Genomic DNA, 16714 nt, shown 5'->3' with positions numbered 1-16714 from the left:
GGAGGGGCTGAGCTGAGGCCCATTCAATCAACCTGTGCTGAGTGCCTGCCTTGGGCCAGGCCTGGTGCTGGACACTGTGACCCAGGCACAGAGGTTTCAGTGGTGGATGGACAGATAACAACAGCCAAAGGCAGCACAGTGGGTGAGAGCCAGCATGGGAAGCAGCTGGAGCCCAGATGAAGGTGCATTAAGGCTCCCTGGGGGCCCCCATTACACTTTGCTGGGGAGGTGACTGTTGGCTGAGGGGTCAGGTGAGTGGGTGCTTGTCGCATAGGTAGTGCAATAGAACATAGTTGTGTGTAAGACCCATACTGTGATGAAGTGTAGAGACTGGCAGGAAGCCCAGACCCAGGCCTGGAGGTTCTTGTATCATCAACACCCAGAACCTGCAGGGCCATCAGAGACCCTCTGGGCCAGTGTTTTTCAAACTGACTTCTGCGAAACCCTGGGGAGATGCCTCAGGGGCACCGGGAGGGGCAGGGGAGAAGCTGAGTACGTAGGGCCCAGAAACCCCACCCCACCAGTTAACAGAAGCAGCTCTGGCTTCATCTCTGTTACATATTGAGCATCCTATAAACTTTTTTGTGAATAAAGAATCACGTGGCTAAAACAATATCTAAGGGCTGCTGATCACTTTTTTCAATAAATGTATTTATTTATTTTTGGCTGCGTTGGGTCTTCGTTGCTGCATGAGGGCTTTCTCTAGTTGCAGTGAGCGGGGGCTATTCTTCGTTGCAGTGCGCAGGCTTCTCATTGCGGTGGCTTCTCTTGTTGCAGAGCACAGGCTCTAGGTGCGCGGGCTTCAGTAGTTGTGGCACACGGGCCCAGTAGTTGTGGTTCGAGGGCTCTAGAGCGTAGGCTCAGTAGTTGTGGCGCACGGGCTTAGTTGCTCCACGGCATGTGGGATCTTCCAGGACCAGGGATCGAACCCATGTCCCCTGCACTGACAGGCATTCTTTTTTTTTTTTTTTTGCGGTACGCGGGCCTCTCACTGCCGTGGCCTCTCCCGTTGCGGAGCACATGCTCCGGACGCGCAGGCCCAGCGGCCATGGCTCACGGGCCCAGCCGCTCCGCGGCATGTGGGATCTTCCCAGACCGGGGCACGAACCCGTGTCCCCTGCATCGGCAGGCGGACTCTCAACCACTGCGCCACCAGGGAAGCCCAGACAGGCAGATTCTTAACCACTGCGCCACCAGGGAAGTCCCCTGTTTATCACTTTTAAAAACAGATTTATTAAAGTGTAATTGACACGTAATAAGCCACACATATTTAAGGTGTACAGTTTGGTAAGTTTTGATATAAATATACACCCAGGAAGCCACCACCACAATCAATTTATAATGAACGTATCCATTACCTCCAAAAGTTTCTCTGTGCCCCTTTCATCCTCCCCCACCTCCTCTCTGCCCTCCCACTCCAAACTGTTCAACGGCACTTTGCCAGCTTTGCTCATCATAGTTCAATACTGGAAATGCCCCAAATGTCCTTCAGTGGTGAACAGATAAGCTGTGGTACATTGGTAAGGCAACATCGTCAGTGCAGAGAAAAGCACTGTGCTCAGCAACAGAAGTCAGACACAAAGGAGCATATACCATAAGATTCCATTTACGTGCAATACAAATACAGGAAAAACTAATCTATGGTGACAGAAATCATATCAGTGTGTGCCTTTGGGAAGGCGGTACTGACTGGCAAGAGACAGGAGGGAACTGCCTGGGATGATGAAAATATCCTAGACATGGTCTGGGTGGCAACTGCAAAGGTGTATACACAGGTAAACGTTCATCACTTAAGGTTTGTATTTTACTGTATGTACCTTAGATCTTAATAAAAATCTCTCTGGAAACTCAAACTCAGTCCCCTTGGCCCACATATGCTGGAGAGGACACTTGCAGGACTCCCAGATCGTCCCACAGATGGCAGGGTGTCTGTAGGTTGGGGGACCCAGAGACCCAAAGCCATTTGACCCATAGCCTTTGCCACCTGCCTGTCCTCAGTTTCTGGGAATGGATTCCCCAGGGAGATGGTTCCTCGAAGACTCTTCCCCATCCCGTGGGCCTCCGGGGCTGCTCTCTCCTCCTGAGACGACAACCACTGCTGTTTATGGAATGCTCACTGGGCCTCTGAAACTTTGCAAACACTCTGTCTCTAGCATAGGAGGGAGGACCCAGGCTTGGGAGGTAGACCCTCACCTCCAGCCCACCCCCGCACACGCCCTGGCTTTGTCACTGAGAAGCTGAGTGACCTTGAAGAAGGAGAGGGTAAGCAGCTTCACGTCTCTGAGCCGAAGCTGCCTCAACCCCAAAGTGGGCTTCAACAACTAACCAGCTGGAGGACCAGATGAAGTGATGTGGGGCCCAGTCCTGGCCTGGCGGGGAGGGCTCCGTGGCTGGGAGCCACGACCATCTCAGGCTGTATCCCAGCCAGGGGGCCTCCGGGGCTGGTAAGGCAGAACCAGGAGGGCAGCCCCTGCGAGCGGGCCTGCAGCCCAGGCTAGGGCTCCGACCCTGGCACTGAGACTTTTGCCATGTGACCTTGGATGACCAAGAAATGAGTTAACATAAATATGGAAAGCACTGAAAGCAGTGTCTGGCATATGGTAAATGTTACATTGGACCAATGTGTCCAGAATCTCAGTCTTGGTTCTTCCCTCTATAACACATGACCCTCATTGGCTCTACTGGTCATTGCTTCTGTGTCCTGCCCACATGCCAGGGACCCCAATCTCTCCCTACCCTCAAATGACAAGTGGCCAAATCCTCCTAGTTATCTTGGTAGGGGACACTTCCTCTCTAGGTCTAGTAGCCGTGGGGTCCAGCAGCCTGCTGGGTGGCTCCCACCTGTCCCGAATTTATCCAACCCTGCTCTGCCTGTCATCTCTGTACCATGTGCACAGTGCAAGGGATCCTGAAGAGAAGGCTGGTTGCCAGGGCAACAGAGGATAAAGCCCTTGCTCTGCCAGGCTGCTGATTGGCTAAGGCAGGTCCCACCTCCCGCTATTCTGAGGGTGGGGGGCAGAGAGAAGGGTCTCCAATGGGCAGGGAGAGGTACAGGCTGCCGGAGCTAGCCCAGGACTGCCCCCTCCTGGCCCAGTCAGACCCCCTGGGCCTGAGAAACTCTGTCTCCCGTAGGGGGCGTTGGCCTCGCCCTTTCTCTGCTTCCAGCACCCGGGGCGGCTGCAGATGGCAGCATCTCTGGGGACGGCAGCTGCGACTGAGTCCACGGGCCGACGCTGAGCTGCTTAGGCCGAGGCTGTGCGCTCAGCCCGGAGCCCTCGGAACAGGCATCTGCAGGGCTTGAGGTGGGTGTGCGGGCACGGGGGTCGGGTGGAGGATTGAGTGGTGCTTGGGAGGCAGGGAGAGGGGCTCTGCAACCCTCACACTGTCCTGGATGGGACTTTAGCTGGAATGGGGGCTAGAAAATTCCTTATAGATCATCTGATAGCCCCCGCCCCCACCCCATCATTGTGCAGGGAACCCTGGAAGTTCAGAGAGGGTGAGGAGGGGCCCAAGGTCACACAGAAGGCCAGTGAATGTTTTGCTTCAGCTAAGCCAGTCCTCTGAGAAGCCAGGAGAAGGTCTGGGGTCCTCAGTTGCCCCAGAATGCCTGGGATTTTGTTCACAGGGCTGGAGAGGTTGGGAGGCCCTAAACACTGCTTCACAGGCCCACAGCATTGCAGCTGAAATGGCTTCTGATCTGCCCAAGTCCCCCATTCTCATGTTTAAGCTCAGAGGAGGCTAGGGTCCTGGGAGGAGCCAGGGGAGGCGGCACGAATCACTTGGCCTCAGTCACGCTAGTTTGGAGCAGCCTTTCTGCTTGTAGGTCCCCTTCTCCACCTCCCCCTAAACCCAGGCCACACCAAGCAATTCTGAACCCTCTCTTTGGCTCTATGGAAGGACAGATGGTTAGGAGGACACTGCTCTAACCCTGACTTTGGGCCATTAGCACACTCTTCATTTTATTTCTCCATGAGGAGAATAGGGCACCTTGAGACACTGTGTTTCAGAACAGCCAGTGGGGACCCTGGAGGGCAGGGGAGGGGCTCTGGGTGGACGCAGGACTGGGAAGCAGCATCTCTCCCTCCCCTGGCCTCACAGCCCACCTCGTAGACCCACCTGGCAGTAGAGGGACAAGAGGAGCTGGAGCTTGGAGACAGAGGTCTGAAAAGCTGGAGCTTCTCTTCAGCCTGCCCTGGAGGTCATTCCATGCATCCCCTTTCTTCCCTCCCTAGAAGACAAGGTGGGCCTTTGCTCATTTCATTCCGTTCAGGTATTTTCCCCATCAAACCTCAGGACATCGCTGGGGAGTTGGAGTCCAGCTCTGTCACTTCTCAATTGGGTAACTCAGGGCAAGTTAGTGAACTTCTCTGGGCCTCAGTTTCTTCATCTGTAAAATGTGCACAGTAACATCTACCCCATAGGCCTTCTGTAAGGTCTGTGACTGCATTCTGACTGTGGTCTCCCTGCCTGACAGGCAGAAGTGGGGCTCCTCACCTTACCCTTTTCTCACACCTCAGGAAGGGGCTGAGGGTGGGTTAAATGGGCCCTGATTTATTCCATTTCTGGAGAAGATAACCTGTGGTGGGGCTTTTGAAGTATGTATAGGAGTTTGCCACATGAACATGAATGCAAAGGACATTCCAAGGAAAATGAAAGCATATGCAAAGATGTAGACTGTATAACATGCAGATGCACATAGGTGACTGACAAGTGGTTCCCTGTGATGGCACGTAGTGTGGGAGATGAGGCTGGCAAGGTTGGCAGAGAGCAGATGTGGGCATCTCTGGGCCATTCTAAAGAGTCTGGGTGGATGTAAAACTTGTGAAGCACCTTAAACCTGCTAGCTTCCACTTTCCTGCGTTCCCCACCTCTGGTGCACTGGAAATAACAATAGCTGATATTCACTGGGTGCCGATTCTGCACCAAGCAGCATGATGCTAAGTGCTCCTTAGGCATTGGCTTGTTAAACATTCACAGAGACCCTAAGAAGTGGGTCCTACTTCTATGCCCATTTTCCAGATAAGGAAACTGAGGCCCAGAGAATTAAGAACAAACTACTATGTAGCACTTGGTAAGCGCCAGGCACTGGTTCTGAGCATTTTACGTAAATTAACTCTTTTAACAGTCACAACAGCCCTATGACCTAGATACTGTTTTCACTCCCATCTTACAGATGTGGAAACCAATGTCCAAGTCTTTTGGGGCTGGCACTGTGTCCATACTCTTATAATTATAAAATGGGGCATGGGCCTGAATTCAGGGGCCTGTGCAGAGCCTGTTGATGTCAACCAGGTCCCCCAGGGATGGGCAGTTGTTCACCATGCTTTCACTAAGCCACACCTAGCCAGGATGCACGGGTGGCTGGGGACCCACTCATCTGTGAGGGGCCTAGTAAGTGGCAGCCTCTGCAAATGCACAGTCAGAGCCGGGAGGGACAGCTCAGAGGAGGCATGGCCCCAGCTGTCCTTTTCTGAGTGCTCTGAGGGGTCAGTCACCTCACTGAATCCCCACAAGGCTCTGGTAGCGTCCCCTTCTGCAGGGGACAATGCTGAGGCCCAGAGAGGTTAAGCAACCTGCCTGAGGGCACACATACTGTTGAGGGACTGAGCCAGGGCCAGCCCTCAGCTATAAGCTTCCTTGTAGAAGGGTGAGTAGGAGCTGGGTGGGCCCCTGGGGTGGGGGCAGCTGTGTGCTTGGTCAGGGGGCCGGGGCTGCTGAGTCACTGCTCTCCACTCTCCAGGGTCTCCGTCTTCCCAGCCGTAAGGTGAAGCTCCGACCTCCTGGCTCTGTGAAGCCTGCGGGTCCCCCTCTGGGAGGGTGGGTGGGATAAGCAGCCTCTCTGCTGGTTCTCACCGACCGCGTCTCAGCAGCCAAGGCCTCCGCGATGCCGCACTTCCTGGACTGGTTCGTGCCTGTTTACCTGTTCATCTCTGTCCTCATTCTGGTGGGCTTCGGCGCCTGCATCTACTACTTCGAGCCCGGTTTGCAGGAGGCGCACAAGTGGCGCATGCAGCGCCCCCTGGTGGACCGTGACCTCCGCAAGTCAATGATGGTTCGCGACAACCTGGCCTTCGGGGGCCCCGAGGTCTGAGTTGACCGGCTCTGTTGGCGGTGGGGGGCCGGCACCGGGTGCCCTCTCCCGTCCCGCCCGGCCTGGAGACCCTGGGGCAGACGGAGGAGAATCCCTGGTCGTCCAGGCTCTCCCTCGCAGCCTGGCTCCTCCCAGGAGGAGGGGCTCTGGGAGGACCCTGGCTGTGGGGCACCTGGGTGCCTTGAGATGTCGCTGCTGATGGCCCAGGGCTTGCTCTCCAGGTCAAGCCAGCTTATCCCACACCTGCCTTCCCCAGCTCTGGGGACGCCCCACGGCCCCCCAGTGCCTTTGTGCTGTCCAGCACTCCTGCCCCTCCACCCGGCCTCAGGCATGGCTGCCCCTGCCTGTCCTGAGCCTTCAGATCTCCCACTTCCCTACCAGATCCTCGGTGACACTCAGCTCCCCACTCCAGCCAATGGTATCGACCCTACAGCTTCATGGGCCAGGCTTCAAAGCTGACCCAAGGAAAGGGCCCCCTTTGGAGGGATGTCAGCTGAGTCCAGCCCAGTCCTACCACTCCGGACCCGGGCTTGGCATGGACGAGTGTTTGTGGTGGGGTGTGCAAGGGGCAAGGCCATAGAGGAAGGAGGTGTGTGTGTGCGTGATAGAGAGAGAGAACGTTTGGGGTCAGGCGTGCGGAGGGGAGGAGAAGCATGTTTGTGTGAGGGGGGTGGCCCCCAGGCAGGATGCGAGGTGGTGGGGATGGGGTGAGCTTTGTGGGCAGTGTGGGGACCACCAGCAGTTCCCACCCCCCACCCTCGGCTGGACTTGCCTATCCCTTCCCTTTCCCAAGGCTGAGGCCACTGGCAGGAGCCCCTGCCCTCCCCTCCGGGTCCTGCACTGCACCAGGGGCCCCAAGCCCACCCTGGAGCCTCTCCTTCTCTGTGGAGCACCACTGCCTCCTTTTTGGACATAGATTGGCAACCTGCTCACTCCCCTCCTTTGGGGCGTCCATCTTAATTTATCTCAATAATAAAGACTCCATGACTATCTTTGCAGGACTGTCTCCTTTCCTAAGAGTAGGATCATGTCTATCATCTCACTGGGTCCTCATAAAAATCATGATAGTTCAATATCCCCCATTTGGGGGATGGGAACACTGACTCTCCAAGAGGAAAGAGCAGTTTCTCAGCAGTGGCACTATTGACTTTTGGGACCAGATCATTCTTTGTAGGGGGGCTGTCCTGTGTGTGGTAGGGTGATGAGCATCTCTGGGTTCTACCCACTAGAAACCAGTAGCACTTGTGCCTCCCCCCTAACTAACTGGATTCCCTGGGGTAGAGAACCAGTTAGGATATAAATTCGGGCACAGAGATGCAAAACGGCAGGGCCTTAAACCAAATAGAACGTTTTTCTTTCTTATGGTACAGTTCATAGGGAGGTTGTCCAGAGCTGATCTGGTGGACAGCTCCATGCAGTGTTCGGGGACCTGAGTTGCTCCTCTCTTGCTGCAGGGCTGTTGTCCTGGTTGGTGCCACCCGAGGGGGGCTCTTCGGCATCCCGAGGAGCAGGGTGGAGGGAGGGTAGAAGGGGCCACTTGCCCCTTTGAGGGACACTCCTGCTGGCTGGACCTCTTACATCCCTTTACACCTCACCAGTCAATACATAGTCACGTGGCTACTCCTAGCTGCAAGGGAGGCTGGGAAGAGCTGGGTGGCTGTGTGTCCATTTAAAAAGTCCCCCTCCTTACATATAGCTGATTCACTTTGTTGTACAGCAGAAACTAACACAACATTGCAAAGTAACTCTACTCCAATAAAGATATTAAAAAAAAAAGAAAAAGAAAAAAGTCCCCCTCCTTGAAAGGGGGAGGACACACAGAGGCAGCTGCCATTCCATTTTCATAGGGACTTGCCAAGGCAACAGGACAACATGCTGAGATTTGAACCAGACCTCCTGACCCCAGACCCGGGCTCACTCTTGCACACGCCCCATCTTAGGAGTCAGCAAGAGCAAAAGCTGCCTTCTCTCATCTCGAGGGGTGAGGCTGCCCTTCCTCCCTGGGGCAACCCAGCAATTGCAGGGGGCTGTGTTGCAGAGCCAGGTTAGAGTGAGGCAAGAGGGCCCCCTCATTCAATTCTCAGCACCTCTCTTGCCTCACCCTAGGCCCAGCCCTGCTGTTTCTGAGTCTCACAGCCCTGACCTCTGACCCAGCAGAGCATTTTGCAGCCCACAGGGATTCCCCCCACCCCCGCCCCCACACCAGGCAGCTTCCCCACCACACTACCGCCCAGGACTCTTGCAGGCACAAGAGACCAAACTGAAAACAGCTGCAATAATAGGGTTTGGTTCTGGACTCAGGCTCAGCTGGACCCTGGGGCTCAAGGATGTCACTGGGTCACTCCAGCTCTCCATCCTTCTCTCTCTCCATCTTGTTAAGCCCTGTGGGCTTCCTTCAGGTGACTTTTCTCCACGTGGTACAAAGGTGCCCTGGCAGCCCCAGGCTCATGCAGCCCTTGTGCCTTGATTTCAGGTGAGAGCACGCATCTGTTCCTGCACAACCTCAGGGGGTGGGCTCCTGTCAGCCCCCAAGGCTTACGAGCTTAGGGGATGGGGGTGCCTTGATTACCAGGCAGCTCTGGCACCCACCCCGGCATCCAGGGGTGGAGTTGGCTCTACTGATCACATGGTCTGAGGGGGTGGGGGTAGGTTGCAGCTGTTACTTAAAGGAGGGGAAGGGATGCTGGGCAAAACCCAAGAGGGACTGAGGACACTGCTTTACGGAAGAGGAAACAAGCACGGAGAGAAATGACCCACCCGGGGTGACCCAGGGGGTTACTAGTGCCTGGGTTTGGGACTGGGAGTCTGGGGTGGGGAGGGTGGGCAGGAACCCTCAGAATTTGGTGAGCATGTGAATCGGTGCTCTGGGTATGGACTTCCAGGGCAGGCAGGGCGTGGCGGAGGCAGGACCCATTGGAGGGCAGGGCCCTTCCAGTGCCTTACAGATCACCCCACACAAGAATGGGGGTAACCAGCACCACCCACTGGGTAGCCAGTCCCACACTGCCTCAGTTTCTCTGGCAGTGCCAGCCCCACTGTATTCTGAGCTGCCTTCCCTGAGGGGATGAACTTCTTTCATTATGAGGCTCTGCATTTCACGAGTTCCTTCAGTGCTAATCCAAGTGAGTAGAGGTGTCAGGCGTGGCGGTGGGGGTGGTGGTGGCTGGGAGGCCAGGACTGGGAGCCCCGTGCTGCTGTTACTCATCAGGAAACTGGAAGAGCCCAAGCAGAACCATGTGCATGAGTTAGGACTGATGGCTGTGAAGGTCAGAAGCCCCACCTCCACTAGCTTGGGTGAGAAGGGGAAGTTATCACAAAGACTCTGGAGTGTTCCGGTCCTGTAGGACAGGAAAGTAGCAGGGACTCAGGACAACTAGAAGCAGCCACTCAGACCCCCTTAGAATTCTTTCTCAGACCCTTTTTTTTTTTTTTTGGCCGCACCAGTGTCCCGTGAGATCCTAGTTCCCTGACCAGGGATCGAACACGTGCCCCCTGCAGTGGAAGCGTGGAATCTTAACCACTGGACAGCCAGGGAAGGCCCCTCAAACTATTTTTTATTCCTGCTTCTGTATACCTACTTCACTAACCAACCCCGATGCCCCCCATCATGGAAAATGTAGCAGCCAACTTCTGGCAACTTTTGTCTTACAGCTCCAGCCAGTGGAGAGAGAGTTACCCTGTCCCTCTCTCTGGCTGCAAGCACAAATATCTCAGGGGTGGGATTCATGGCTCATCCTAGGTCAGGCGCCCATTTTAAACTCATCACCCAAGGCTGGGGCAGGGTCCTGTGTGTGGTCCAGCTTGGGTCAGGGCCCATCTGGACCAGTCAACATGACCTGAGCACAGGTCATCTCAGAACCTGATGCCGAGTCCTACTGTCAGGTCTCTTGGGATATTACCTCGGGAAGGCGGGGTTCAGAAGAAATGATGAAAACTGCTCCCCCACCCCTAGCTTGAACACACCAGACAGTCCCTATTGGAGATGTATTCAGCTTAACTGAAGGCCTCAGACTAGATCTGGCCAGCAGCCAAGTTTGGTATGTCCAACACAGTGCTTTGAAAAGATGCAATTTTTTTTTTTTTTCTGCACCATGCAGCCGGCAGGATCTTAGTTCCCTGACCAGGGATTGAATCCAGGTCCTGGGAGTGAAAGCACCAAGCCCAAACCACTGGACCGCCAGGGAATTCCTGAAAAAATGCAAATTAATTGGCAACATTTCTAAGTCAGGAGATTTCACATAAAAATCTTTTTTCTGATTCCTCTTTAAAAATAAAAATTCTGGCCGTACTGGGTCTAAAGTGTGAAGGTGTTCAAGGTTACAGGCTTCACAGCCTCAGCAGGGAGGACGTTGACCGTGACCCTACCTGAGGCCTGGGCAGTGGCCAGTCTTCATCGCAGGAAAGCTGGCAATGTCCAAAAGCTGCAGCAGGGTCTCCTACCCCAGGCTTCCAAGGAGGAGCCTGAGGCTCAGAGACGGTAAGGGATTCACCCAAGCCTTCTGCTCTTAAACCTGGATCCTTTCCCTGTGCTCTCCCCAGGGCTTATTACATAAATGGTTACTTATACATGCTCCTCCTATAAAGGACCCAAGAAGGTTTTAGCTGAAGGAGCCACATACATGGGGGTGGAAAGGAAATATTCTGACTCTGACTCCTACAGTAATACTATTACTTGTCTCTGAGCTTCCTGGCAGCCACAGGGAAAGGGGAAACACAAAGAGATCATTTTATTCCTGTTAGATGATAGCAGGAGAAATTGACTGTTAATGAAAGACAAGTTTTCTGGTTCCAAATACTAAAAAGAAATGTCTCAGTGTTAAGAGCAACACAGTAGACTGTGCCCTCAGCACTTTTTACAAGGGGCACGGTTGACCTAGACAGCAGAGGCTACAGAAACAGGCCAGTGCCCATGGAACCAGATTTTTCCATCTGCTAGGGCATGCCAGAGGACTGTACTGGGAGCAACTTGAGGTCAGGGCCTGGCAATAGTAAATCCTATAAAACTGTCCATTTAAATTGCATTTTGGGGGGATTTCCCTGGTGGCGCAGTGGTTAAGAATCTGCCTGCCAATGCAGGGGACACGGATTCGAGCCCTGGTCTGGGAAGGTCCCACATGCCACAAAGCAACTAAGCCCATGTGCCACAACTACTGAGCCTGTGCTCTAGAGCCCACAAGCCACAACTACTGAAGCCCGTGCGCCTAGAGCCTGTGCTCCACAACAAGAGAAGCCATAGCTATGAGAAGCCCGCGCACCACAACAAAGAGTAGCCCCTGCTGTCCGCAACTAGAGAAAGCACGTGCACAGCAATGAAGACCCAACGCAGCCAAAAATAAATAAAATAAAAATTTTAAAATATTGCATTTTTTGGGACTTCCCTGGTGGTTCAGTGGCTAAGACTCCACGCTCCCAATGCAGGGGGCCTGGGTTCAATCACTGGTCAGGGAACTAGATCCCACAGGCCACAACTAAAAGATCCCACATGCTGCAACTAAGAGTTCACATGCTGCAACTAAAGATCCCACATGCCACCAAAAAAAAAAAAAAAAGGATCCATCACGCCATAAGGAAGATCCCACACACGGCCACGAAGATCCTGTGTGCCAGCTAAGACCCCGTGCAGCCAAATAAATAAATACATAAATAAATATTAAAAAAAATAACAATACGTTGCATTTTGGGGGGCGAGTTTCTTGCTCTGACACACAACTGAGTTCACCAAGCATTTCTGTGCGCCAGGCACTGAGAATCACAGATGATTAAAGCCCAGATAAGTGTCCTCTGTCAGTGCCTGGCATTGCGCTCAGCTCATGTCAGATTCTTGTAGAGAGCTGGTTGTTTTTATATCACTCCTGCTCTGCCTGCCTCGCTGGGTTAGGGTAAATGTCGAAGGAGGTAGTTGGCAGGAAAGCACTGTATAAATCCCATGCATAATACAGCTATTCTCCAGAACCCTGCAGAGGCATGTCACATACCTGCTCTACCCCAGGCACTAGGTCTGGCACCAAGAATGCAAAGACAACGACAATATAGTCCCTGAATCGAAGGAACTCACAGACTGGAGGGGCAGACGGATATGTAAACAAATTACAACTGTCCTAGCGAGAGAAGTATGTGTGAGAAACTGAAAATAGAACTGAATCCCAGGGAAGGGGTTTATCAAGGAGGATATGACTACTGATCTGGGTTTTGAAGGCTGAATAAGAGTTTTCCCTATAAAGGGAAGAGGAGCCAGCAAGTGCAAAGCCGTGGAGGCTAGGGAGGACGCAGACCTTTCTGAGAATTGTGAGTGGTGTCCTGTGATTGCAGCACAGAATACTGGCAAGTAAGTGGTGGGAGAGGGGCATGAACAACCAGAAAGTTGTGTTTCAAGTAAGGCTAGGTCCAGGGAGAGAACCTGATGACCTGCTAATTGCCATGTCCTCCAGGAAGGCTTCCCTGACCCCACCAGCAGCTTTCCCCATTACAGCCCTAGTCTTGTGCTGTGATTTTTTTTCACATGTCTGTGGAGAGCAGCGACGGCATCTTCTTATCTCAGCCTGCAGCCTCCATGGCACTGGGCAGGGCCTCCCTGAAAGCACGCTTGTCGGATGAGTGGGGCCTGTCTCTTTGTCTTGCCAGGGGCCACCCATCTACTTAGAGACAAAGATTTTAGAGAGGCTAGGAGGCTTTCTGGGGGTCAGGTTTTGTGCAGGTTTTAAAAATGCTTTGGGAGGTTTTGAAGAGTCCTGGGAGCTTTCCTTTCCCACCATCTGGTTGCTGTCAGGATACGGTGGGTATGTCTGGGCTGGGTCCAGGACAGGGAAACAGGAGGCGGGAATGTGTAGGGTCCCTGCGTAGGAGTGGCTGCGATGTTCGGACTCTGGCCCTGGAGGGCGGCACAGGCTTCTCATTGTTCTACCCCCTCGGCTCTCCACTCTGGCTGAGCGGGCAGGGCTTGGGAAGGCTTGAGAGACCAGCTTTGGGAGGGAGGCAGTGGCTCCAGGCTCCCTCAAAAGACTGTCACACTGTCAGTCAACACCCTTACAAAGAACCCTGGGAGGGCAAAGCCCCTTCTCCTCCACCACGTCAGGTGGGGGGCGGGAAGCTCAGAATTTGGAGCCTGGAGATGTGGGTGTCCAGCTACGGGTTCATTGTGTGAAACTTGGCAAGTCCATTTCCCTCTCTGTATCTGCAGCTGTAAACAGTTGATATTGATGTGGAAGTCACAGAAAATCACGAGGGTAGATGAAAGGGGAAATCAGAATTACAAGACAGTAATTTCAATGACTAAGGTTGATTGAATTCATTGCATGAGGGATAGTGCAACGGCACGTCTCACTGCATCCTTACAGCCGCGTGAGCGGGCCAGCAATGCTGCTAACCAAATATGTCTGTCTCTTCAGCTCTTGCACATGGTAGGGTTAACCTTCCTGCAACTAGTTCTTGCCAATGAGTTGTGATCAGAAAAGTCCAGGCCAAAGCATATAATAGCTACCATATGATTCACCACTCTCTCCTTCCTCTGCCACAAAGACCAACATGGCTCCAGAAGGCGGTCGCTCCATCAGCCGGGGTTCCAGAGTGAAGGAGACATGGAACAGAGCCTCAGTGGACCCAGACCACAGTGGACATGAGGCATGAATCAGAAATAAATAGTTGTTATTATAAGTCACTGGGATTTTGGAATTGTTTGTTACTGAAACATAATTTAACCCATCTTGACTGATATAACTCCCACTTCACAGATGAAGAAACTGGAGCTCACAGAGATTAAGTGACTTATTCAAAATCACACAGCTGTCACAAACCCAGATTTGAGACTCTAGAGCTTGTGCCACTTGTCTGGGAGGCCACCACAATGATTTTTTGCTTGGGTGGAGGTCTGTCCTTTGAGGCCACTTTCAGGCCTGTCAACCTTTCCTTTGGTGGGAAAAAAACTTGTGTACAGACACAAGGAGGTCATTGCCACTTTGGGCCACTAGAGGGCAGCTGAACCCAAGCGCATAATTAACAGGCAGGCAGTTTCGTCCAGGCCCCCAACACTGGAGGAGAGAGACAGGCAGGTGAGCCTCAGGAATACTGAGATGAACAAGACCCATTCCTTGCTCTCAAGGCCCTAACAGCCTGGCAGGGAGCAAGATGGAGGAATTCTAGACCTTCAAGAGGCCACATGAAGGCATCTGGTCCCTATTTAAAAAGGCAACTGAGGCCCAGAGGGGCAAGAGATCTGATAGAAGTTGCACAATGAGTCACTGGCCAAAGAGAGGAGAGAAGCCCACGAGTAAGGACCCCTGACTTCAGCTCAGGGTTTCTGCATCTCAAAGATAATGCAATCCAGTGGGGGTGGGCGGTAAAGGCTCCCCCAACTCAATCTGTCCAGGGAGAGCTGTGCTATCCCCTCCTCCAGCCACCTCTTTTCTTCCTAGAATCAGGCTGGTCCTCAGGCCTCAAAGCAAGGAGAGAAGGGGAAGAACTCCAGACAGATCCCCTCCCCCACCCACTAGGACTTCCACCAGGTTGTCCTGGTAACCAGAGCACAGCCAAGTTTGAGAACCTAAAGCTTGCAGGGTAGAGAATGAATAAGAAGAGGGGAAGTTCCTAGGTCCACATATTCACCATTCATTCAATCATTTTTTCCTTTTATTCATTCATTCTACAGAAACTTATGAGGGTAATTCTTACCAGGACCTGGGACCCAGAGACGAATAAAATCCAGGCCCTTTAGAACTGTGCTGTCCAATATCATAGCCACAAATTAAATTTAAATAAAATTAAAAATTCAGTTGCTTGGTCCCTGTGATGAGGCGAAGATTAAAGGAGATGCCAGGAGAATGCTTAGCCTAGTTCCTGGCTCAGGGTGAGTGCTCAGAGGATGTCCACCGTCACTGCAGTATTATAGTTACTGTAAGGATCTATTTACGTTCCCATCTTCCTGAGCAGAAGCGGGCTCCTTCCCAGTCCTGACGTAGTGCCTGGCACATAGTCAGTGTTCAGTAAATGGTAGCTATTATTATCACCTTCATTATTATTACTATTCTTATGATAGAGGCAGAAGAGGGGACCCAGCCCAGCCCAAGGGCCAGGGTCTGCTGACAGCCCGCAATGCCAGAGCCAGGCTGGGAGACCTCCTGGGTCTCCTCAGGTCCAGGGGAGGGTCATCTTCGCAGGCTCAGGGCCTTAGTACAGGGTCCAGGTGGAGGGAGCACGGGCTCAGGGGATAGTTGTTGAAGCAGAAAGCCCCTGCTTTAGTCTCCAGGAACTCCATCTTGCTCCAGGAAAGACCTCAGATGGGTGGCCAAGGTGGTCTGAGGGTCACAGAACTAAACAGGGTGTGGGGAAATGCACAGGGAAAGCAGAAGTGAGGTCGGCTCTGGGACCACTGGAGCGTGGCCATGTTTGGAGTCTCCCTATTCTTATGGCAGACATCTCTCCAGGGTCAGAGTCTGTGGGAGACAGAGCAGATTTGGGGAGGGCAGGCAGCAGGGCACCACACCCCACGTGTCCTTGAGTCCAGGGCAGCCAAGCCTGGCTGTTACGAGCCTCCCATGGCCCTTTGGGATTCCAGAGGCTCAGAGCAGCCATTCACTGACGCCCACTGGCTGAGAAGCCAGCCCCTCCCTGCCCCACAGCCCAGCCCAGCTGTGGATGGAGCTGGTGGTACAGGTCAGGAGAAGGCTGGGCCCTAGGCCTGGGGACTACAGCCTGGAGACTGAGGGGATCAGAGAGATGAGATCCGTGAGCTGGTCATCACAGCCAGAATCTGGGCGCGGAGGAGGTGAGGGCCCTGCACTAGAGTTAGCGTCCCAGACTGAAGAACACTAGACCTTTCTTGTTCTCTGATCAAGGTAGGTGAGTATTTGTGGGTGGGGGGAGGATAGTACCAAGTGATTGATGGTGGGTGGATGCTCAGTGAGGGGAAGGGATCTGGGGATGTTAGAACAAATAGATCTCAGAAATTCTGTCCTCTGGCCAGCTGTGTGTGTGTGTGTGTGTGTACACACGGAGGGTAGATGTTTGTGGTTAAGTGAAGGGTAAACATGCATGTACCCAGGTATGTGTGGTTGTGAGGAAGGGCCCCAAAGCAGGGCTGCAGGGATAAACCAAGTGGGGAGGTGATAAGGCAGGGACAGCCTTGGGTACAAATATGTGACTGGATGGGGATGAGGGGCTGGGGTGCCACCGTGAAAGATGATGAAGACCCCTCCAGTGTCCTGCCTTCCCCGCCCCTGCTCCAAACTTTAGGGCCCTAGCCATAAAATCACACTGCCCCCCATAAGCCCCTGCTGCCAGTCCCCCTCAGCAGCATCATGGCCCCACCTGCTGTGCCGAAAGCAACAGAAACAACTTTGCTCCAGAGGGTGGGTTATAGGGAGCCCAGAGTGTGCCCTAGCTGGCCGTCTGGGAGCTGTGGAGCCCCCGTCAGGGGATGGCTCATCCACGCAGACCACCAGCCAGTCCTGGACGCCCCCTCCCTGACTCGCCATGTCCTGGCAGTCCTGCTGCTGCTTCCTCTGTGCTATTCAGCCTTCTCCAGCCCCACCCCCAGCTCACAGAGTGTTTCAACTCGCTGCTCTCCTTGCTGCGAGGCTTACAGGATCTCAGTTCCCGGACCAGGGATTGAACCGGGGCCACGGCAGTGAA

The 16714-nt window shown here is 53.6% G+C and overlaps 1 protein-coding gene across 1 annotated transcript; it reads left to right on the top strand.

The window, feature by feature from the left end:
• The first annotated feature begins 3187 nt into the window (after window positions 1–3187).
• On the top strand, window positions 3188–7083 carry LOC109551537 (small integral membrane protein 45). The gene is made up of 4 exons (XM_073789302.1): window positions 3188–3302; window positions 4099–4240; window positions 5741–5764; window positions 5871–7083. Exon 4 carries the CDS (start codon window positions 5885–5887, stop codon window positions 6089–6091), a length of 207 nt encoding a protein of 68 aa, XP_073645403.1. The 5' UTR covers window positions 3188–3302; window positions 4099–4240; window positions 5741–5764; window positions 5871–5884; the 3' UTR covers window positions 6092–7083.
• The last annotated feature ends 9631 nt before the right edge of the window (window positions 7084–16714 follow it).

This window comes from Tursiops truncatus, chromosome 11 (genome assembly GCF_011762595.2).
Source record: "Tursiops truncatus isolate mTurTru1 chromosome 11, mTurTru1.mat.Y, whole genome shotgun sequence".
NCBI classification, from domain to species: domain Eukaryota; kingdom Metazoa; phylum Chordata; class Mammalia; order Artiodactyla; family Delphinidae; genus Tursiops; species Tursiops truncatus.
This window is presented reverse-complemented; position numbering and strand designations above follow the sequence as displayed.